Source organism: Marmota monax, unplaced genomic scaffold (genome assembly GCF_021218885.2).
Source record: "Marmota monax isolate L192 unplaced genomic scaffold, Marmota_monax_Labrador192_F-V1.1 WCK01_AAM20220418_F8-fsc00046, whole genome shotgun sequence".
NCBI lineage: Eukaryota > Metazoa > Chordata > Mammalia > Rodentia > Sciuridae > Marmota > Marmota monax.
The window spans coordinates 2,696,287-2,720,885 of NW_026692486.1; the positions used below are offsets into that span (position 1 = coordinate 2,696,287).

Consider the following 24,599-nt stretch of genomic DNA (forward strand, 5'->3'; position numbering starts at 1 on the left):
GAGCAACAATGTGTCGAGAAATTTTATCCCTTAATGATATATTGGAATTTCTGTTAAAAGCACTTGATTAGGAAAGCCAATCTCTTCTTCCTATTATAAGCAGGAGTTTTTCTTAAACAAAAAAAAATCTTTTCATTCTGCTATTGTCAAAGATAATTTCCTAATAAACTTGCTTCAGTATCAAATATTCATATGTGGTATCTGTTAACTAGGTTTTTGAAGAGCCCTTCAGGTTGTACTTTTTGAAAACAATTGAAAGAACTGTTTCCAGTTAAACAAAATAAGTAGGACACAGGCACTAAGAGAAGCTATACATTTAATAAGATTCTGTGCTCAAATTGTGTTTCTCATGCCACATGAATCATTCTAAATAAAGCTGATTTGAAGGTAGTGTTTGAATCCACCTACCTATCACCATGTCACTAGACAGTGGTAGATAACAGCCACATTGAGGAAGTAATGACAGCTAAACAAAATTCATATTACCTTTAATGATGCTACCAATAGCAGCAATGGAACATTGATGGTCATGGGCTTGAACAAGACTCCTTAATTCCACTTGTGACCCTGCCATTTTCACAGTCATCCCAAGATCGAGCTCACTGAGAATTATCACTGATCCTCATTTTCTCAGAATGCAGAATAGACAGTATACCCCTCCAGGTCCTCTCCTGTAGAGACTTGAGTGAAAGGTAATATTTGTAAAGCTATTTGGAGGCAGTGGTGGAGTATGTTCGAAGGAATTAGAGCTAAGGGCCATGCCTTTGATCTCACATACTTTCTGTATTGACCTTCACCAAGTTATTTAACTTCTCTGCATCTCGTTTTCTTCTCTTCTAAAATGACAGAGTGGGATTCTGCAAAATTTTGGTTCTAAAATATCTATGACATATAATGAAAAAAAAAATTGCAATTTACTTCTAACATCTTTACTGCCTTTAACACATAAATGTAAGCTGACTTTCAGACTGGGCTTTGAGACAGTCAAGTATTTTGTCCCCAAGATACACTTACAAAATTCTTTATTTGAAAAATACCAAAGCACAATGATAGAAAAATTACATATAATCCCACTCATTTTAAAAAGGTACACATAAAAATTAAAGTTTCCCACTTCATGCTCTAGTCTTACCCTCTTGGTATCAAGGGGCAAAGACTTCCCAGTGCCATTCTACCAACTGCCTCATTAGCAACAGAATTGGCCAAGGCTGCTCCAATGATGTGACTGGCAACTAGCATCAGTAGAGTTGTTCTGAACACACCTGTGCCACTACACATGTCAACTCTGCATCAGTTGACTTCTCCAGAATGGCTTGATGGTTCAAGGATCTCCATATGGGAAAACTTTATCTTGTTTTTAAAAATTTTTGAAGACAGAAACAGTGGTGTTGCTGCTTAGCACTTGGTCATGGTAATAGATGGGGGTAGGGGGGCGCTAAAGATAAGAGAGCAAAGAGAAAAGCAGAATGAGGACACACCTTGGCTCTCAATTTTTTTTTTTTTTTTTTTGGTACCTGGGATTGAACTCAGGGACACTCAACCACCAAGCCACATCCCAAGCCCTATTTTGTATTTTATTTAAAGACAGGGTCTCGCTGAGTTGCTTAGCACCTCGCAGTTGCTGAGGCTGGCTTTGAACTCATGATTCTCCTGTCTCAGTCTCGAAAGCCACTGGGATTACAGGCATGCACCACCGCACCAGGAAGTCTTGGCTCCTGTTTTGGGAGAGTACAGAGGCAACATCTCTGGGACAGGTCCATGTCTGAGAAGTGTGCGAGATGCTTGATGTTTTGTGAAAAGCTATTTTCACTAAATATTACTCATACAATAGTCTAACCAGGAATTATTCAGCAAGGCCACATTTATAGTAAAATATGAGTTTGTTCGTTATTTTACAGGATACATAATATTTTAGATTATGGTAATATAAATCTTTTAGATTTTGTATCTATTTTCCTTCCTGGTAAGGTGATGTATATTTTGAGATGATGTATATTTTGAATTATTAAATGAGAACTATGAATAAATTGTGCTTCAGAAGCCCCTTTGTGAAAATCAGTGGTTTAAGTTTGGGAAGAAATAGATAAGTGATTTAATGTAACCTATAACTGCGGCTGCAGCAGAATAACCAGGGGGTGACGAACAACTTGTATACGTTGATACAGCAGGAGTAGGAGCCGTTTATTGCAGGACAGGAGCAGTATTTATACATTCCACACAACTTATCTAATTAGCATAAACTAGATACATCAGTCAACCAATAAGGAATCTCCACACTTAATGGCTCGCTTTTGTTACTTCTCAAACCACTCCCTCTGGCATTTTGCCAGGCACCATCCAGACTTGTTTACAAATGCTAACATTCCCCTGGCAAAATGCCAGGTGTTATTTTGACTTGTTTATAGACTCTAACACAGGAGAGCAATCTTTCTATTAAAAAATTAAGTTAATCTCATTTTTCTCACCTTCAGAGACTGAGGTGACCCCAAAGGCTTGAGGGAAAACATCTCAGGTTTTTCTGGAGTGGGCAGATTCAGCCCTTTTATTTCTGGAAAATTCTTGCTCTTCTCCCACTCCATATGTGGTGTTCCTTCTGCCTTAGTTACTCTAGCACATCTTGAAGCTATTTCTCCTGGACAAATCACATTTTGCCCTGAGTGTTCATGTTCACAGATCAGCTCCTTATGAAGAATCCCAACTCCACCACTTCCTCTACTAGTCACACTTGACTCACTCTTCTTGATTTCTGAATCTTGCTGTTGACAAATCATTCTCCACAGTACTGTCATATTCTTAGGGGTGGACACAGTGCCCTGAGTATCTGCATCTTCAATCTCCAGCTCAAATGCAGTTCCTGGCAGATGGGAAGCATCTAGAAATGTTTGTGAATTTAATAGAATCCTAGAACAATATGGAAACCCAAGAGGGGATTTCTTTCTTTAGAAACAGCCTCCATCAGCTAATTTTTCCTTTTCTAAATTTAGGTTCAAGTGACTTTGATCCTTCAATGATGTTGGACACTGGAGAGATCATTGATACAGGATCTGATTATGAAGATCAGGTAATATAAATCTAAAACTATTTCTCTATTTAAATGTTTCTAATATTAGCCTTTGTGATTTTTTTGTGAAAAATAGAATTATAAGACTTCATTTTGTGAAATCCTTGTGGGTAACTAATAACATATTTCATGATAAATCATAGTAGCCTACAGCTTTCTTTCACCATTTGGCTCTTTGACCCTCCCTTATCTATAGACCCAAAGTAACAGTTAATTAAGGAAAGATTTGTGGTTGGAAGTTACTTGAGACAGAAGTAAGTTTCTCTTGCCCAAGAATTTGCCCGCTTCTATCCTTCCCACTAATAGATAGGTAATATGTATGAGAATTAGCTATGGGCTCAGGGCTCTGCCAGTCTATTTCTAACCTTTCAATTGGAATAATGACTGAGGAAAACATGGCTAAAAAATAAATATATGTTCTCTTTGAATAAGACTGAAGAACTTTATCTGGGTCATTTTCCCTCTTTGCAGAAGAACTCTCTTTCCTGCTGTATTTTAATGACCCAAAATAGTTGGCAAATGATCCAACTTCTAATTAGCTATTTTTGAAAAAGGATAATGTCTGAAACTCCCCCCAACATCCATCAGTGCTCCTTACCAGTGGCTGAAAACTAAGTGAATATGTTCTAATGAGGGTTTTTTGTTCCCATTTTAAACTAATACGCGTCACAAATAGAGCAAAGAGATCTGACCGGTGTCCATACATAATAATCAACTGTACATTTTGTATTTTCATAAACTATTTTCATGAACATCAAGCTTCTTCCTTATATCACGAAACAAGGAGAAAATATTGCCAAGTGTATAATATCTACCAAATATTTATGGTAGTTTTTAATATTTATCAAGTACTCACTACATGTACAACATTATGCTGAGTTCCTTATATTATTTCACTAATTCTTCACGGTATCTCTAAAGAGTAGGAATTTTTATTTCTTCTTCACAGAAAAGAAAACTTAAACAAGAAGAATAATTAGGTCAAGGTTAAACAAGTGGTTTCACAGTGGGAATGTGAACTTGAGGCACATTCCCCAACACCCACACTCTAGTGCCTCGGTCCTAGCCTCCAAAGAGGTTGTTCAATGATACATTTTTGGAGCCTTTTCAGTCGCTGACTCGTAAGGCCTCAGCAGAAGCAAATGCCAAACAACCACTCATCATGTGCACCTAAAATTATAGACTGCACCGGTCAGATCTCTTTGCTCTATTTGTGACGCGTATTAGTTTAAAATGGGAACAAAAATTGACATATAACAAGACAGGCAGCAACAAATGGGAGGCTTCACACCCCCAGGAGCTAGAAATAACAGAAAAAAAAATCTGAAGGAAATCTTAATAGAGGAATATTTAGAACATTCAAAGAAATAAAGGAAAGGTTCAAAACCATGAAACAAGTCCATGAAAGAATGGAAAGGAACAGACAGGAAAAGGGAAGAAATAGACCACACAACTAACAAGTTACAGAGTCAGAAATCAAACTTGGATCTGCCTGCCACCAAAAATCTATTTTCTTCTACCACTCCAGGAAAGCCATGATGAGAGTCACTGGTAATCTATTGCTAATTCTGTTCAGCACTTTTTACTTATCTTTCTTGACATTTACTGCATTTGACACTGTAATCCAGGAGTCACCAAACTGTTTCTTTAAAGAACCAGCTTTTCAATATTTCAGACTTTTCTCACCATATAGTCTCTGTTGTACCTACTCAAATCCCATCATTGTTGCACAAAGCAGCCATAAAAATATGTAAACTAACTAGCATGACTGTGTCCCCACAAAAATTTATGGGTACTGAAATCTGAACTCCGCGTAATTTTCACATGATTTATGTATTTTTTTATTTATATATGACAGCAGAATGCATTACAATTCTTATTACACATATAGAGCACACTTTCTTATATCTCTGGTTGTATACATAGTATATTCACACCAATTCATGTCTTCATACATGTATTTTGGATAGTAATGATCATCACATTCTGTCATCATTTTTAACCTCATGCCCCCTCCCTTTCCCTCCAACCCCTCTGCCCTATCTAGAGTTCATCTATTCCTCCCATGCTCCCGCTCCCCACATGATTTATTTCAACCTTTAAAATGTCACATTTTCAGCTAAGAGGCTGTACACAAGTAGGCAGCAGAACAGATCTGACCTGCAGGCAGTTAATCCATGGGCCTCTGCCATAAGCCATTCCCTTGTCCTTGACATTCTACTCTCCCTTAATTCCTAACATTTCTAGAGTCTTTAATATTCTTCTTAGTGCTTCACATTAATTACCTAATTTCATTCTCAGAACACTCTAGGAAATACATATTTATGCTATTATTCCAGTTTTTATGAGGAAACAGGTGCAGAGAAATTAAGCAGTTAATTCAAATCCACCCAGCTGGTAAGAGGTTCAAACCCAGAGATCTGATTCCAGAGCCAGGATCAGGGAAAATAGACTCGGTTGTGCTGGGGTAGAAAATAAAACTGAAAATCTGAGTGCTTTCCTTCCAGAGGTCATTTTATAAGTGAGTCCAAAGGGATCATGGATGGGGAGAAGAGCTTGAGGGTGATGTACCTGCTCTTAACTGCACATGAGCTCGCCTCATGGTCAGTGGCAGCCCTAGATGCTGGCTCTACGACCATGCAAGGAGCCTGGAAAATGGAGCTTCCTAATGTGCCCAGGGAGAGAGAGATGGGTTTAGTGAACACCAAGTCAGCCTTCACTGCAAAGCTCTGTTCAGGCTGCAGCACCTCCTTACTAACGCTCTCCCTCTCTCCTACTTCTCTGTTCATTCATTCCTGGCTTCCTTGCTGAACTCTCCATTGGTCCATTATTCAAATGTGGGCGTTCCCCAACATCCTGGTAGTGGCCCCTTCTTTTCTCACTGCACGCATTTTCCTTTGAGAAGCTCAGTAACAACTATGGTCCCGGCTTCACGTGGAATTCCTTGGTAAGCTCCTGTCATGTCTACCTACTACATAGCACTGGTGAGATTTCCCATGTGCATTTCAAACTTACACGTCCAAAACTGAGCTCACCATCTTCCCCCACAAAATCTGTTCTTCCTTCTGTTTTCTCTATTTCAGTAAATGATACCACCATCCCCCCAGCTGCCCAAGCCAGAAACAAGGGTGTTTTCCTAGCCTCTCTCCTTCCTTGTGTCCATTTGGTCAGTTCCATGCAGGAATTGCTCCAACCCTCTCCAATTCCACTACCCCTTCCTTGGTTCACACCCTCAGCCTTCCTCCCTAGGACCACAGGGACAACCTTCTAACCAGTCTCCCTGCCCCAGTCTTCTCATTCCTAAAATGATCTTGTGAAAGCAGACTCAGTCATGGCATTCTACTACTTAAAACCCTTCTTGGCTCCTTGATTTCAGAATTCAATCAGAACCTCTAAGCATAATACATGAAAATGTACAAAGCAGTATCTGACCCCTACATTCCTCTCCACCCACATCCTTGCAACACCAAAGCATTTGCAGTTCCTTGAAGTGGGGTGTGCTTTGCAGTCCCTTCCCTTTTTAGGGAAGCTTCCCCAGCTCCATCACCTCTATCCCAGATAATCCCTATTTGTGCACCATCAGGACCAAGTTTCCTTTCAGAAAGCCCTTCTCTTGCTACATGTTGCATTCACCTTCTTCAGGGGCCACTGCACCTGAGGTTGTGATATTTTAATGTAGGGTATAGACTGGGCTCTGCTCTGTGTATCATCAATGCCTGCCACACAGCTGGGAATATGGCATACGCTCAATAAATGTCCACTTTTTTGAAAGCCAAGGAAATGAATTTTAGTTCTTTACTTCACTTGTGATTTGGGGGGTAACTTACTGAGCCTCTTTTGCATCTCTCTTAGAAAGTCATGACAGTAACCTCACTTAGAAAAACTGCTGTGCAAGGAAGGGAGCACACTGAGCTTGTGTAGAACAACTGTTCGAAATTATAACTCCCTCCCTGCCTTCCCCCAGATCTGACCAAATGGAACTTTTCAGGCCCCAGTGGTCTCCTGAAGATAACAAAGGCCCCCACTTCTTCAGCTAAGTGGATACTAATTGTCTGAGCACTTCCACTTTTTGGACCCAGATGCAAGGAGCTTAGAAGTTGCCACTTTATCCTAAGAACAAGTAAAAAGCTGAACATGCTGAAAAATCAACCCTGCTTATATCCTTCAGAGAAGTAAGGTTGTAGTCCAAACATACCTCACTAACCCTAAAGAGACAGAGAGGCACATCACAACTTAGCTCGAGAGACAGAAACCCACCAACAGAAACTTCATAGGAACCAGTGCTAGGGTAGGAAGAAATGAATAATTACAAGTGCTAGAGGCTCAGTGTGGACGAATCCAAGAGCTTAAAAACCCCACAGGGACCCAGTCTTGGAAGGCCCCACACCTTTGTGAGAGTCACCTCCAGGAGCTCCATCAGGTGATCACAGTGAACATCAGAAAAAAATCCTGTCAATCTTCAGGCAGAAAGAGAAGAAAAAAAAATTCTGAAATATGCCTGAGCATTCTATTCTTCTTAACAAATCCTACTGTCAAAAGAAATTATTTTACCAGAGCTCAACCTACCTGGAGAAACAGAAGTCCCCAGAGGTATTTTAAAAACAAGAATCACTTGTGAAGTTCACAGTCCAGGTGCACAGGCTCACCAGAAAACTAAGACCAAGTGATAGGCCTATAGAAAGTCCCTCCCCTCCCCTACTTTACAAGTACATTACAAAATGCTATTTACTACAGTTCCTTTTACCCAGTACATCATATCCATCTATCAGTTGAAAATTATAAGGCATACCAAAAGGCAAAAAACACAGTTTGAATAGACGGACCAAACATCAGAACCAGAGTCATATATGGCTGGAATGTGAGATTTTCGAACCAAGAATTTTTTTAAAAACTTATATTTAATATGCTAAAGGCTTTAATGAAAAATAAAGTAAAGGACAATATGCTGGATAATGTAAGCAGAGAGATGGGAATTATAAGAAAGAATCAGAAAGAAGTACTAGAGATTAAAAAAAAACACTGGAATAAAAATGAACAATACCTCTGATGGGTTCTTTAGTCAGCTGGATACAGCTGAATAAAGAATCTCTGAGCTTGAGGATTTGACAATAGAAACTTCCAAAATTAAAATACAGAGAAAAAAATGAAGAACTGAATATCCAATAACTGTGGAACAGTTACAAAAGGTATAATATATGCATAATGGAAATACTGGAAGGAAAATAAAGAGAAAGGAACAAAAGCAATTTTCAAAGCCACAGCGTCTGTGAAATTCCACCAAGTTAATGCCAGACACTAAACTGCAGATCCACAAAGCCCAGAGAATGTCAAGCCAAGGATAAATGCCAAAAAACCAAACTACACCTAGACCTATCATATTCAAACTGCACAGTATTGAAGAAAAAAAAATCCTTGAAAGAAACTATCGGGGCAAACGCCTTACTTATATGACAGTAAAAAATAACAATTACACCTGACTTCTTCTCAGAAGCCATGCAAACAAAAGAGAATGGAGTATTTGGCGGGGAAGGGGGGTATGTGCACTATACCAACCCAGAATTCTATACCTCACAAAATTGCCCTTGAAAAATAAAGGAAAAGATAAACTTTCTCAGACAGGCAAGAATTGAGGAATTTGTGGCTAGTAAACCTGTCTTAAAAACAATGTTAAGAGAAATTCTTTAGAGAAAAGGAAACTATGGACATAGTTCAGAAGCTGAAATCTTCACCAAGAAAGGAAGAGATATGTTATAGTTTGATCTTTAGTATTCCCTGAATCTCATGTACTAAACAATGCAGGAATATTCAGAGGTAAAAATGATTATAAGAGCTATAACCTCAGAAGCAGATTAATCCATTTGATGGATTAGTAATTTGAATGGACTGCTGGCTGGTAATTGAAAGAAGTAGGTTTAGGCAAGACTGAAAGGTTAGGCATGGCTGGAAGAACTGGGTCACTGGGGCATGCCCTTGGGGAATGACATCCTGTCCCTGGCCTTGCAGGCTCCCTCCCCTACCTCTTTGTCCCTCCTTCCTTCCCTCCCTCTCCCGCGCCCCCTGCTTCCTAGCTGCATTGAACTGAGCAGATTTCCTCTACCCATGCCCTTCTTCCATGGTGTTCTGCCTCATCTGGGGCCCAGAGCAATGAAGGTAGCTGATCATGGACTGAACCTCTGAAACTGTGAACACAAAATAAACTTTTCTTCCCCTAAGTGTTCTTGTCAGGTATTTTGGTCACACCAGCAAAAAGTTAACTAACACAACCTAAGAGAATGAATAAGTAAAGATTAAATGGAAACTTGTGGGGCTGGGGTTGTGGCTCAGTGGTAGAGCGCTCCCCTAGCATGTGTGAGGCACTGGGTTCGATCCTCAGCACCACATAAAAATAAAATAAAGGTATTGTATCCACCTACACCTAAAAATATATTTTTTTCAAAATATTTCATATTTTCAAATATATATATATAAAATATATTTTTTCAATATATATATTGAAAAAAATAGAAACTTGCTTTTCTTATTCTTAGTGGATCTAACAGCATTTTGTTTAAAATAATAACAAACTATTTAACTATGTGTGCTTATATAGATATAATCACACCCCTCGTGTCTTCTTCAGAATCCTGCTCTATAAACAGGTATTGCATTTCCTTTCTCAAGGCTCTCACCCTAAAAGTATCTTTCTCTATTTGCAAAATTCTCTACCTCTACTTTGAAGAAAGAAAGAGTTGTCAACAGTGCCAAGTGTCTTTCTCATCGCTTTCCTTTAAAATCAACTCCTCTGATGCTAAGTTTCTCACCTCCCATTTTGCCCTATAAACCAATTTCATTTCCCAGTTCTCCCAATATCTAGGGCTGAAGACACAATGACATTTGTGCTTTCTTAAAACTCTGGATTCCCTTGGCTTATGCCACTTATATAGTGATTATTTCTTTATTTCTTCCCCTAACATGATTTTCTTCCTCTGTCCTTCCCTTAAAATGTTGCATTCACCAAGCGCCATCCTAGGCTCTCTTCTCTCACTTTACAGCCCTTCATCCATGCTCAGGCTTTCAACTTTATTAGTTTCTTATTCATGCAACTAATATTGAGAAAATTTAATGTGCCAGACTCTGTATGAGGTGCTGGGATACAATGATGAGCAAAAGAAAGCACAGTTCCTGTAGTCATTTATATCAACAGATATAAATGATAATGGAATAACCAACAAATAGAGTTAAAACTGGCAAGTTCTTGGAAGAAGAAGTGAATGCGGCCATGGGTAGATGTGGCCAGTGAATGAGGAGAGGCTTCTCTAAGGCAAGAGATGCTCCAATTGAGATGTGAAAGTAAGAGGCAGCCAGGTATGTGTAAGAAAGTGAGAGAACAGGAAAGAATGGAGGGAAGAGCTGGGGATGTTCAGAAGAGGAAGTAGCAGCGTGGAAGCAGGAAGAAGCACAGCATCTGACCAAAGGCCCATGTAGCTGTACTGCAGGAGGAGGAAGAAGGTGTGAAATGAGCCTGGACAGGAGGGCTTTGCAGAGCAGCTTGGGTGTATGGGCACCTATGAGCAGTGTTGTGGGTCTTTGCCAGGGGAGGGGCTGGTTTTTTGATTGGATGGAGGGAGCAAAAGAGTGTGCTGACATAATTATACTCGCTTTTTTAAAAAGGTTGTTCTGGGGGCTGGGGTTGTGGCTCAGTTAGTAGAGTGCTGGCCTAGCATGTGTGAGGCACTGGGTTCAATCCTCAGCACCGCATAAAAATAAATAAATAAAATAAAGGTATTATGTCCATCTATAACTAAAAAATAATAATAATAATAATTAAAAATATATTATTCTGAACCAGGTGTGATCCCAGCTAGTATTTAGGAGGCTGAGGCAGGAGGATCACTTGAGCCAAGAAGTTCAAAGTTCAAGGCCAGCAGGGGCAACATAGTAGACCTTGTCTCAAAAAAAAAAAAAAGATTGCTCTGGCTGCAATGTTGAGAATAGGTTGGAGGAGGACAAGAATGAATCTAGGAAGTCCATTGGTCCATAGAAGAGATGACAGGTGGCACTGGAGTGTGGAGGAATGGAAAGAAAGTACTTGAGAGACAAAACCCACAGGACTTCATATTATAATGGATATGGGAGCTGAGGGGAGCTGTTCAAGATGACTCCTGGCCTTTTAACTTGTGCAGCTGGGTGGATGATGGTGGCATTCACTGAGGAAGAACACTAGGAGAATGCCAGTTCTGCAAGGAAAGAGCTCGAATGTAATTTTAGACACGCTGAGTTCAAAGTGCCTTAACACATTCAAGTTGAGAATTCAAGTAAGCAATTAAATATACAGATCTGGCATTCAAAGGAAAGATACAGGCTAGAAATATAAGTTTATGAGCCTTTTGAATACAGATAGGACTTGAAGCTGTAAGTGAGGATGAGAAAGAGAATGAGCAGAATTGAGAAGAGAACCGGTTCTGTAGCTGAGCGCTGAGGAAATTCAAAGGCTTGTTGGAGAAGGAGGGCCTCCGGCAGCAAAAAGGATGCAGAAGAAACTGTTAGAGTGAAGGAGGGAAGTCTGTGGAACTTGGTGTTCCAAAAGCCAAGGAAAACAGTTCTTCATGAAGCAGGGAGCATCAGGATGAGGAAGAGGGAGACTAGGAGATAGCCATTGTGCATAGAAATGTGGAGGAAATTGTTGACCTTACAAAGAGGGCATTTGTTTGTAATGGAAGACAAGCAAGTTTCAAACTCATAGGAAGGATATCCTCATTAGGGAGAAGGAGAATACCAAAGAGAGAGAAAACCTCATCTGGAGGCTGTGAGGCTAGGGTCTAAAGCACAGGAAGAGAGGTTGCTCAGAGATCAGAAGAAATCCTGCTAGGATCATCTTAAATCCTGTTGTTTCTTCCTTGTGATCTTCTCTAATAAGTAAAATAAACATTAATTTCTTGCCACTGAACACCTAAAGCTCTTGAGGTTATACCTTAGCACTTGATTGTATTTAATTTTGTACTTCATTATATACCAACTCATATAATTCCCTGTGGTCTCCTGCATGCATCTACATGACTATGGAGCCAGATAGGCCTGGTTCAAATTGTAGGTTGCAAGTTTCCTAACCCTTTCAAGTCTGAATTTCTTCATCTATTAAGTGGATACAACTTGCAGACTGTGGATCAAAATAGATGATCTGTGTAAAAGCTCCTGACACTGTAGAACATCCAGTAAATACTACTTCTTTCTTTTCTTCTCAGGAGGGAACACCCTATCATAGACTTCCTTTGTATCCACTGTACTGTGACAGGGACACAGTAGGAATCCAAATAGACTTAGTGAATAAAATCAAAAGACCACATTCCCTAGCCATAACAGATGATAGCTTTTATTGTGTGGAGTGTGTGTGTGTGTATGTGTGTGTGTGTGTGTATAACTGAATTTCCATAGTGACATTCTAAATCAAGAAATATTACATTTAACTAAAGCATGTGGTAAGTTGTATTTGTATGGCTGATCTAAAATAGTACCATTCCCTCACGGTTCGTGCTTGTTATCCCAGTGACACAAGAGGTTAACACAGGAGGATTGCAAGTTCAAGGTCAGCCTCAGCAACTTAGCCAGACCCTGTCTCAAAATAAAAATAAGGACCGGGACAGTAGCTCAGTGGTAAAGTGCCCTTGGGTTCAATCCCCAGTAAAGGATGAAATATTACCATTCCCAAGGCAGTATACTCCAGTAATACAGCACGGATAATAATTTAGAGACTTAGTGAATTGTAGCTTACACACTGAGTCTAAGTGGTAAGTCAGGTTTTTGTGGTATGTCCTACAAGGATCAGCTGAAGTCGAAAAGCTGGAGTGCCCAGGTTGCCTCTCAGCTCTGCAGGAAGCACTTGTACTTGCTGGAGAAAGCTGCCGATGGCATGTTGCAGTGAATGAGAGCTGGGACGTTAGAGAGAAACAGAGGTCAGGAGGATGCAAGTCTATTTTTCCCCAAACACTAAAACAATAATACCTGCTGCAAATTCGGGCGGCCAGTACTTCCTGACTGTCTTCACAGGCCATGGGGAGTTAGAACTAATTGATTCTGCAAGAAGAAAGACAAATCCCAATTTCAAACCTCATAAAATTCATAAGGATATATTTTCACCATTCTTGACTGCTAAGTTAAGGGTGTGCTTCATATTTTCAGAGTAAATATTAAACAGTGATATGATGTCACTTAGGTTGCCAGTTCTGAGCCAGGGATTTAATATATTTCCACACTCTGAAGACATCAAGTAAATGCCTTATCACTATGTTTGTCAGGCATGCCCCATCACAGGAATATAGGAAAAACCTTTGCAGAACAGATAGAATGAGAACTGATAGATTTTTTTTTTATTTCAGAGCAGTAGGTTATGCTCCAAGGGTAAAAATATATGAAGAATTGATCAGAAGAGACTGTTTGCTTTTCTCTTTTCAAAAACCTTATTATTCTTGTCAGACAATTTTTATACTTAATTTCATGGGCTCCTGTAACATCTTATTAACCAGAGTAACCTTGAATGTCATGTCATTCTGAAAGCAAAATGAAAATATTTGTGATAGCACAATAGTATCACAGCCTAATAAAGAAAAGAAAATAGAACTTGTGTATGGCCCTCATCTTGTGTGTCTTGGAGCCTTAAAAGACAGTAAACGATTGCTAATGGGAAACTAAATAACCTAGGATTATTATGTGTTTACAGAAGTAAGGATCGGGGCTGTGCAAAACCTGAAAACCCAGTCTAATAGCAAACAAGAATCTGCACAGACTTAAATATGGAGGAAGGAGATGGATGTAATGAGGTCACTCTCTGCTCCCTGGAGGCAATTGCCAAGGAGCAGTTACCATTGCCCACCTGTGACAAATCTCTCTTACATCCTGTTGGGTTTTGGTCACACTGTGTGTCCTCATTTTAATTTTCTGTTGGATCCATGCTTTTATTAGGGACAGTGGTTGTGGCTATATCAAATGGAGACTCCCAGGACTGGGGCTCCTTCATGAGTTTGAGTTCCCATCTGTCTGCCTTTTAGTGGCTTTATACTGTTGCTACAATTGCTTCTCTGACCTCAGTTTCCAAATCTATAAAATGAAGACAATAGTGGGAAGATTAAGGAGTTAATTACTATCAAGGCATTCTTTCAAATGCACAGCACTACACATATAGTTACACAAACACATAAAGTCTTAATATGATGAGCATTGTAAATTTCTCATTTGAATCTAGATAAATATATATTATAGAACAGCTTTAATCACTTATGATTTTAAAAGGACTCCCTTATAAATACATTAAATAACCACACAAAGACAACAAAAATAATAAAATAGTGCAAGTGAAGAATTTATGTGGAATTCCAGTGTCATCCTGAAAATTTACTCTCCTAACACTTGTTCCTCTTCCTGTTGTGGACTTATCACATGCATTTTGACTATTTGTGTGTCTTTCTCCCCCACTAGATTATACCTATGGACATGGACAATGTATACTCCATGCTAATTCCTCAAATTCTTGCACAATAACTGACAAATTATAGGAGGGCAATTCAAAACTATTTGCCCCATTAAACAGAATGAAGAAGTCTGATGTTCTGTAAACTGTAAACAAATAACAGGTGGTAAAACAGATTAAGTGGCAATGATGATTCTTTTTAAATTTACTTGTTTTCAAAGGAGGGTACCTAGGATATTGGAGGACTCTGAAAGCAAAAAGTGGTTGATCTGGTAGAAAGGGCTAAGAGGTGTGTGTGTGTGTGTGTGTGTGTGTGTGTGTGTAAAACATAAACACTCACCACCACCATCCAGAAACAACTAAATACAGCCTCCACCTGCCTGCATCAATACCAGAAATCTTACACCTGGGAATCTACCAGAGGTTGATAATTTCACTAGAAGTTCTCTCCCAATTTTTCAACATTAACTTAACATCTATCAAAAGTTACTCAGCTGAATAAAATTTCTATCATCTTAGAACATTGTTAATTATACACTCCTTCTTAGCTTTAGATTCACACCAGTGAAAAGCATTGTATTATCAAATATTAAAAATTTAGGAGTTTTCTTTTAAGAGACAACTCTATTGTACAATAGAAACATATTAAATTATTGTTGGCTGTTGGCCCTGCAGTATGGATAAATTCCTTATCAGTAAGCAAAGGTGGTGGTTTATGGTGGTTGAGACCACGGGCTAGGGGGCTCAGACTCCCTGTGTTTGAGGTCTAGTTCTCCCCATTACTAATTGTATGATCATTTACTTCTGTGTCAAAGTTTTCCTCACTTGCAAACTGAGAGTTCTGTAAGGATTAAATTAGATAACACAGAACAATAATAATGAGAACATACTGAGTACCTACTCCAAGTCAAGAACAATGCTAAGCACTGTACAATTAACAACCCTAGCCCTGGCTCCCTGAGTGGAACAGTGGACATTGGAAAACCTGGGAACCACAGGTTTCCTTTGAATCCTGAGCTTAGAAGGAATGTATCAGAATTCATTTAGCTCTTCAATGATTTTTCTAGAACTTCTCACAAGATCAGGAGTGGGAATGGACCCAGAGGGGAACATATTGGACAGACCTTTGAGGTACACCATGTGGTGCTGGGTTTGGGCTTTTTGTTTGCTTGTCTTCTTTAATTTAGAATCTTGATGACTCAGGAGGAACATGATTGGTTCTAAATAGTAAATGCAACAGTCTCCCTTTAAAACCACTTTGCTTTTTAATTAATCTTCTCTTGGGGAAACCAGCAGGGAATACAACCTAAAACTTCCAGTGTTTTACTCTGTGTTTGTAACCTTGAAGAAAGTAGAAATCAACAGTTTTTATTAAGTGCCTATTTCAGAGTGCTCATGATCTGGTTTAATCTTTACCAGGATTCTTTGAGGAAAAACATTATCCCCAAGGTCACAGCTAATAAGGTCTTTACTCCAAGTTCATCACTTCCCAGTAAGCTATGTTGCTACCCCAGAATCTATAACAACTACCTTCCCACCAAAAAAGAAAAAAAAAAAGAATATAAAAATCTAGCTTTTTTTTTAATCTAGTATTGTATTTTACTCAAGATGAATCATAGGAATTCATCTCTTTGCAGGTTTATAAAATAAGCAAGCCATATACAGATGTCTAAGACTAAGAAATATCAAGTCTGGAATTGCTTGTCTTTCAATGTATAATACACTTCCATTTCCTTGCTATTTTCTTAAATTTAATAACTTTTTTCTTATTTATAAAATCAAAACTACATGGTTTGGATAATTTGGAAAATGACAAAAAGCATAAAGAGGAAAATTAACATTAAATTATGGAGTTGTTCTTGACTGATAGATATTAATAAAGTTATAATCAGATGGATAAAGGGAAAAGGTTCATCAAAGGGTATAAAGTTTCAGTTAGAAAGAAGAAGCTTTAGTGATCTATTGCACAGAATGGTGACTACCATAAATAATAATGCATTGTAGATTTCAAATTTGTTTAATAGTAGATTTTAAATATTTTTTTCTACAAAAGAAATGGTAGGTATGGGAGATGATGAATTTGTTAGCCTGATTAGCCTGATTTAATCATGTTACTTCATAAGCTTATGTGAAGACATCACATTGTACCCCATGAATATATACAATTATTATTTATCAACTTAAAATAAAATTTTTATAATTATAGTAGGATTTCCCATGTCATAAAATAATTCATGTAACACATTTTAATGGCAGTATAAAATATAATTCTATAGGAATACTATATTTATTTTCATCATTCACCTCCTGCATAGCCTATTTTTCTTTTCATCTACTCAGTGTTATCAAGCACAATTCACAATAGCAAGACTGTGGAACCAACCTAGATGCCCTTCAATAGACGAATGGATTAAAAAAATGTGGCATTTATACACAATGGAGTATTACTTTGCATTAAAAAATGACAAAATCATAGAATTTGCAGGGAAATGGATGGCATTAGAGCAGATTATGCTAAGTGAAGCTAGCCAATCCCTAAAAAACAAATGCCAAATGTCTTCTTTGATATAAGGAGAGTAACTAAGAACAGAGTAGGGACGAAGAGCAGGAGAAGAAGATTAACATTAAACAGGGATGAGAGGTGGGAGGGAAAGGGAGAGAGAAGGGAAATTGCATGGAAATGGAAGGAGACCCTCAGGGTTATACAAAAGTACATACAAGAGGAAGTGAGGGGAAAGGGAAAAATAATACAAGGGGGAGAAATGAATGACAGTAGAGGGGGCAGAGAGAGAAGAGGGGAGGGGAGGGGAGGGGAGGGGGGATAGTAGAGGATAGGAAAGGCAGCAGAACACAACAGACACTAGTATGGCAATATGTAAATCAATGGATGTGTAACTGATGTGATTCTGCAATCTGTATATGGGGTAAAAATGGGAGTTCATAACCCACTTGAATCAAAGGGTGGAATATGATATATCAAGAAATTTGTAATGTTTTGAACAACCAACAATAAAAAATTTTAAAAAAAGAATCATACCCTGACATATCATTACACATAAACTTTTCTTAAATTCCTGATTGTTATTCTAGGAGTAATAAGGGTGAAGGGTTTAAAAGTTAAAATTGTAATATTCTTGCTTCTTTCTAATCAGAAATACCTCAGAAATAAAGCAAGGTTTGTGTGTGTGTGCGTGTGCATGTGCATGTATGTGTGTGTGTGTGTGTGTGTTTAATAGGCTGAAGAATTCTACAGGGAAGATTTTTAGATAAACTAGATAAACCTGCTTGTTTAAATGGTTTGCAAAAAGACCTGTTTATATGGGGCTAGGGTTGTGGCTCAGTGTTAGAGTGTTCACCTACCACGCATGAAGCACTGGGTTCAATCCTCAGCACCACATAAATGTAAAATAAAGATATTGTGTCCACCTAGAACTAAAAAATGAATATTTTAAAAAAAAGAGAGAGAGCTGGGATTGTGGCTTAGTGGTAGAGCACTTGCCTAGCATGTGTGAGGCACTGGGTTCGATCCTCAGCACCACATACAAATAAATAAAATAAAAAATTTCATCAACAATTAATAAAAATTTTTTTAAAAAAAGACCTGTTATACTAGGTCCAATTTAGTCCCATATGACTCAAGAGGGACTACATTAAATGCTAGCATATCTGCAGTCCTTTGAGCAATAAGCTAGTCCTCCAACATAGCAGCCACTGTGTGACAGACAGGTGAGAGGATGCCTCTAGGGAGAGCGGCAGAACCTCCATGCTTTTTCTACAAAATGAATCCAGTCCTACAGTATCATTCAAAATATCTAAGACATCTTGTCATTTCCAAGCACACATCTGTCTTAAATTCTTCGAGCTTGCACCCTTTAAAACACCTTCATTAATCTTCTTCTGGCCTCACTGTTGTCTGTGTGAGGAAACTTGTTTTTACAAGAACAAAAGAAATTTGTAAAAGCAAAACTAGAAAACATTCATAAGGCATTTCAGAAAAAAACTAAAAGCTATAGAGAATGCTTTACCCACTTCCCAGGTTAAGAAATAAAACTGCAAATAATTGTAGCTTCCATTCCTCTACACCTCCCCAGAGGTTTCCACAGTTCTGAATCCAGTGTTCACCAACCCCACAGGGGTCTATATTTCTACTGTGTGTGTAGGTATATTTCTGGAAGGCAATTTCCAGGAAAGCACACACTTGGTTCACTTCTGTGTCATCGACACCTAAAACAATATCCAGCTTATGGCAGGTATTCAAGAAATATTTATTGACTGCTAAATAAACAATATGTTCATAAGCAATATAAGGTTTTTTTTCATGTTTTTGGATCCCTTATAAATTTGCCCATGTTGCCCATTTTCCTCTGCAACTTGATTTTCTTGTTCATTCCTTGCAGATCATGTAACTCTGCTTCCCATATTTTCACTGCCATGCAGCATTCCAATTAAGACCATACCATAGTGTAATTCTCGGTCCTTCCAAAGGTGGCCTTGAGTTGGCTCCAAATTTTGTTGTTGTTGTTGTTGTTGTTGTTGTTGTTGTTACCAGGGATTGAACTCAGCAGTGCTTAACCACTGAGCCATGACTCCAGCCTTTTGTGTGTGTGTGTGTGTGTGTGTGTATTTTATTAAAGACAAGGACTTGCTGAGTTGCTTAGGGCCTCACTGAGTTGCTGAGACTGGCTTTGAACTTGTGATCCTTCTGCCTCAGCATCCCGAGCTACTGGGATTACAAGCCTGTCACCACACCCAGCCTAGTAGTCTCCCATTTTTAATGTCTTTAATTAGGTACAATGAATGTTCTGATAGTGTCTTCTTGTTAAACTGAGTAAACAAACACCAGGAGAGAAAGTAGAAAGGGTCTGTGGCTCCTGCCTCTGCTACATCTCTGCTGGGTGAATGGGAACTTAGGTAGTACTCAGCCCTCTGGGCGTCAGCTTACTCACAAGTGAAATGAGGCTCATTGGCTAGCTGGTCTTTTCAATGCGTTTGTGCATCTTCGACTTTATTGTATATTTCCCAACTCCTCTAATTGAATTGATCCTTTTTTAATATTTAAATATAATAATTATATATCAAAGATAATTGGATTTATGAAATTGTGACTTCCAACAATTATACTACACTTGGTGCATATGCCTCAATTCTGAATTAGAAACAACTTTAGCAACATTGGTATCATAGTTAGGAAAGGGATATAGATGTCTTCTATGTAATCTTTCTGTATTTTCTTAAATCAGTTTGGTTCCATGGCCTTTTCGTTATAGATACTAGAAGTTCTTTTCAAAAATGGTATGGGAAGGCCCATCTTCCTGACTTCTGGAGTCCCACTAAAGTCTGTAAAGGCTCATCTCACCCAAACAGTTTGAAGAAAAGACTTCTAGTCTTTAGCTCTGTGTGGTCAACACAAAATGCTAATTGATCAAGCCTGCGTGATCCACTCAAAAGCAAGCTGTCCTGCTTACAGCACCCATGCTACTGTGACCAGCTGGACCAGCCACCCTCCTGTTAAACCTACCAGAGGTCCTGTAATGTCCTGGGACTATCAGTGTGGGAATAGGGCTCAGGTCTCCTTTCCTTTGCTAAAGGAAATGTTGATTCATTCACTCTCCTCAGCCCCCACTCCTGGTAGCACAAACTCTTGGACAATATTACCCCATTCACCCCAAGACCCTGGTCTCCAGCTCTCTCTGGAATAAACCAACAGCAGAAAATGCAACATGATTACTTTTTCAACAGATACTTGGTTATCTTTATTTCTAGAAGTTTTCCTCACTTTTATCAGTTTTTGTTTACTCTGTAATGACTATGCTCAAATAGCATATTTAAATTTTGTAGGTCAAACCATAACTATCTGATTGATTTTATGTTTTCTAAAGAAATTTAACAGATTTCTACAAAGTTAAATTAATATGTATTACCAAAAAAAAAAAATCATTATCTGGCAAAGTCAAGTTGCATGGGTAGCACTTTCACCTGCAGCTGCCCAGCGTGGAATGTTGTGACTGACTCCATCTGGCACACAGAATTGGATGACCGGCACACTTTGAGTGGGTGGAGGTTATATTTTAAAGGGAGACATTCTCTCTCAAATGTTTTTTCTTTTTTGGGGAATTTAACTTATAGGCTTAAATTTTACCAAGAGTGAAGTTCTCACATTCCATCGTTACTCTGAGAGCCTCCAGCAAGCTGTTGAGCCACGTTGCCCTCCTTTTGCTCTATGGTGGAAAGCTGCCAAAGCAAGAACAGTCCCAGCACTGGAAGTGGGTCAGGCATTACGCTAAGCACTTCATGTACTTTATCCATACCAGAGCCACTCTGTCTGACCAGTGTTACTAAGCCCATTTCATAGACAAAGAAATTGAGACACACAGTGTGTAAAATTGTTTGGCCAATGTAAAACACCGAGTTATTGCCAAAGCAGGACTTGAACCAGATGCCGCTGTCTCCAAAATTGCAAAGGTGTGAATGTGTGTGTCTCACAAAACCCACATGCCGAAAGCCAGTCACTAATGTGATGGTGTTAGGAGATGAGGCCTCTGGAAGGTGAACAGATCATGAGGGCTGAGCCCTCATAAATCAGATTAGTGTCCTTGTAATAGAAGCTCAAGCCCTCGCCAGATGTCATATCTGCTGATGCTTTGATCTTGGGCTTCCCAGCCTCCAGTTCCGTGATAGATAAATTGGTTATAAGCCACCCAGTCTGTGACATTTTGTTATAGCAGCCTGGTCAGACTAAAACAAAATCGATTTCTCTAAATCCAATAGTCTAAGCTCCAGCTGCACATTAGAAGCATCTAGGGAGTTGGTAAAGCCACCCTGTATCCAAGCCCCACCCTGGAAAGTCTGATTTAATAGGTCTGGGAGTGAAGCCTGAGCAAAATTATGTTCTAAAAGCTTCTCGAGGGATTCTAATGTGCACCTTGGGTGAGACTCACTGCCACTGGCCAAGAAGGATAAATGTGGAAAGGGATCAAGAGTGCAAAATCAGCAGAGCAGAAGCAGCAGGAGCACTGGTTTCCAAAATGTAAGAAAGTATGGTCTTTTCAAATCGGTTTAAATGTGAAGAAAATATGCTAATTCGAGAAGATATAGACCTTATATCTGGGTAAGTGGGTGCCTGGGATTTTGCAGTTTCCATACAGCTATTCAGCTCAGCCTTAACCAGCAACGGCAGGCAGAGCCTGTGGCAGAGAACCACAAGGGGAGCACCTATAACAGCAATGCCTCAGTAGTAAATGTGCGTGGTAATAGTTTTCAGGGAGCTGTAAAGACTAGACTCTACCACTGCAGTTGTTTTCCCAGCTAAATGAACTATTTGGGGGATTTTTTTTTCCGGTGGTTTTGCACCCCTGCTTAAGGACACTAGTTTCTGATCTCACAAGAAAATGGAAGTAAACCCCGTTCAGACTGCAGCTCTGACCTCAGATCAGGGAAAAGTTTCATGTAGCACCTGCACAAGGAGAAATGTCTCAGGAAGTTAGAAGACTGTGTCTGTTAACACCTTGCTGGAGAAGAAAACTAACTCCACAGGGATGATTTCCCCATCACCTAAGTGGAACCAGGGCTAGTAGGTGAGTAAGGTTGACCATACAGAGAGTGTGTGCCAAAGATAGAGACACAAAGAACAAGGATGAGCTGCAGTTCCAGGAAGGGCAGCCAACCTTTCTGAATGCCTGGGTCTTTCCCAATTTTAAAGCTGAGAGTCCCACATCCTGGGATTCCACTTATCTGTGGGTTAACAGAGATGGTGGGACCCCCTACCTCCTGACAACCCTGTAGAATGGGGAGGCAGCAGAGCACAGTGTATCACAAAGGCTGCAAGCCTGGTCTCTCCTGCCCCATGCAGCCTCTTTGGGGGAAGCAGTAAACTCCCTGTGTGCACCTGTTTGAGCCCCTTTCTAGGGTCTGGGGTGTCTTAGTCTCTGTGTACTGTCTGACATTCCTGTAGCAGATTCCTAAAAAAAAGGTCAATATAGGGCTGGGGTTCTGGCTCAGTGGTGGAACACTTGCCTAGCATGTGTGAGGCACTGGGTTCAACCCTCAACACCACAAAAAATAAATAAACAAAATAAAGGTATTGTGTCCATATACAACTAAAAAAAAAAGGCAATGTAATGTCAAGGTTTTTAAAAGTTTTCCATTGCTGAATGGCTTTGTTCTCTCCTCCTAATTTTCTGATAATTTGCCTGAATCTAATCCTACACCTTTCCTGACAATGTTGGAGGCGCTGGGTCATTGTCTTCTATCTTGCTGGGGTGCAGAATCTGAAGCTGTTCTAAATGTCAGACTTGTTTCTCTCAGACATCTCTGGAAGTTTTTAAAGATTCTTTTTTCACGCCTGGTGTTCTGAAGTGTCCCAGTGAGGTGCCTTCACGTGGATCTTTTCTCATTCACGGGCCTGGGCATTTGGTGTGACCTTTCGATGCAGAGATTCAGAGCCTTCAACCCTGGAACATTTTACAGAATTTCTTTTTTCTTTGCTTTTTTTCTATTCTCAGCTATTTCTGTTCTTGCGTTTTAGAATCCAGTGTTAAGCTTCCTGAATTAATCCTTTCATTCTCCCCCGCCCCACTTCATATTCTTTGTTCTGCTTTCTGGGAAATTCCTTAAATTCTCCTTAGCCAACTACTCTATCAAATTTAATTCAGCTATCATATTTTATTTTTTAAGAGCCCTTCTTGTCTAACTGTTCCTTTCCCACACTCTGCTGTTTTTACTTCATAGATCTAATAGCTTCTCATATATTTCTGAGAAAAAATAATATTTAGATTGCTTTTTAATAATCTTCATCTCTTACATTATTTTTATTTTCTTAGGATTATTTCAACTCTTATTTCCAACTCTTCCTTTCCTACTCAAAGATTTCCTCCTAAATTTTGAGATCCATGGTCATTCACTTATATTAAAAATGAGACAAGCAAACAGCTCTGGATGTGTGGGGGTTGCTGGAGTAGGAGGCTCATCCAAAGGTGGATAATTAGTGCAGCATGATTAGCCAGGGTATTGTTAATCATGTAACGAATTACCACAAACTTAGTGATTTAAAGTAACACAAATTTATCATTTAACAGTTCTGCAGGACAGAAGTTCTGAAGCCAACATGTCGGCAGGAGCCCCTTCCTCCTATAGGCTCCTAGGGGAGAATCCATTTCCCTGCCTTTCCCAGCTTCTAGAAGCTGCTGCACTCCTGAGCTTGTGCCTCCCTCTATCATCTTAAAGCTAGCAGATAGTCTCCTCAAGTCTTTCTCCACTACCGCCCACATACACACACAAATGCTTCATTTTATCCCCATTTTGACTGACCTCCTGCCTCTCTCTCTCTAGCATCCCTATGATACACTCTGTCCCCAGATAATCAGGAAAATCTCTCCATCTCAAATCCTTAATCACCTCCGTAAAGTTCCTTTTTCCTTAGAAGACAACATATAGCTTCTGAGGATTAGGCAATGGACTTCTTTGAGGGGCCATTATTCACCCTGCCACAAGCAAAGATTGGTCATTTCTCAGTAGACCCCTCAATGCCAAAACGTAGAGATGTTCCTGTTGTTGTTTTTCCCAAACTACCTACATGTCTTACGTAGGGAATAGGATCCTGGTTTTTGGTTTCATGAATACAAGACGAGTTAGTGATTCAACTGCCCACAAGCAAATTTTAATAGTTTTCAGACTTTAACCTCCCTCCTGAGTGCTAAGACCTGAGGCCTTTGTCTCCTACACTACCTTGTTCCCTTTCTTCAAAGAACACAAGTAAGCTTATTAAAACATAGACCTAATTTTATCACTCTCTTCCTTTAAAACACTTTGATGGTTTTGCCCTTAAGATTAATTTTAAGCTCGTTTCCTGGGTTATAAGTTCCTAAATGGTTAGGCCCCTTATTGCATCTCCAGTCTATAAACAATTTTGAGGAATTCTACATTTTCCCTATTACAGTAGGTTAGGGGAATTGTTATTGCCAATTTATTTCTCTGAATGGCCTACAACCACCCCTAACCACCCCAGTAGACTGGAAGATCCCAAAGGCCATTGTCTTCATCCATTCATTCATTAACCCAATGACTCTTTAACCTGAAGGAACATCAGCACCCCTGGGTCAT

The 24,599-nt window shown here is 39.3% G+C and overlaps 1 protein-coding gene across 2 annotated transcripts in view; it reads left to right on the forward strand.

Annotated features, from left to right (window-relative positions):
* Positions 1-24,599, forward strand: part of Ak5 (adenylate kinase 5) — a 265,150-nt gene that overhangs the window by 155,125 nt on the left and 85,426 nt on the right. For both annotated transcript variants that reach the window (XM_046443172.2, XM_046443171.2), the window contains exon 8: positions 2,985-3,061. In XM_046443172.2, the coding sequence (XP_046299128.1) occupies positions 2,985-3,061 (77 nt within the window). The remainder of the gene's footprint in view (positions 1-2,984; positions 3,062-24,599) is intronic.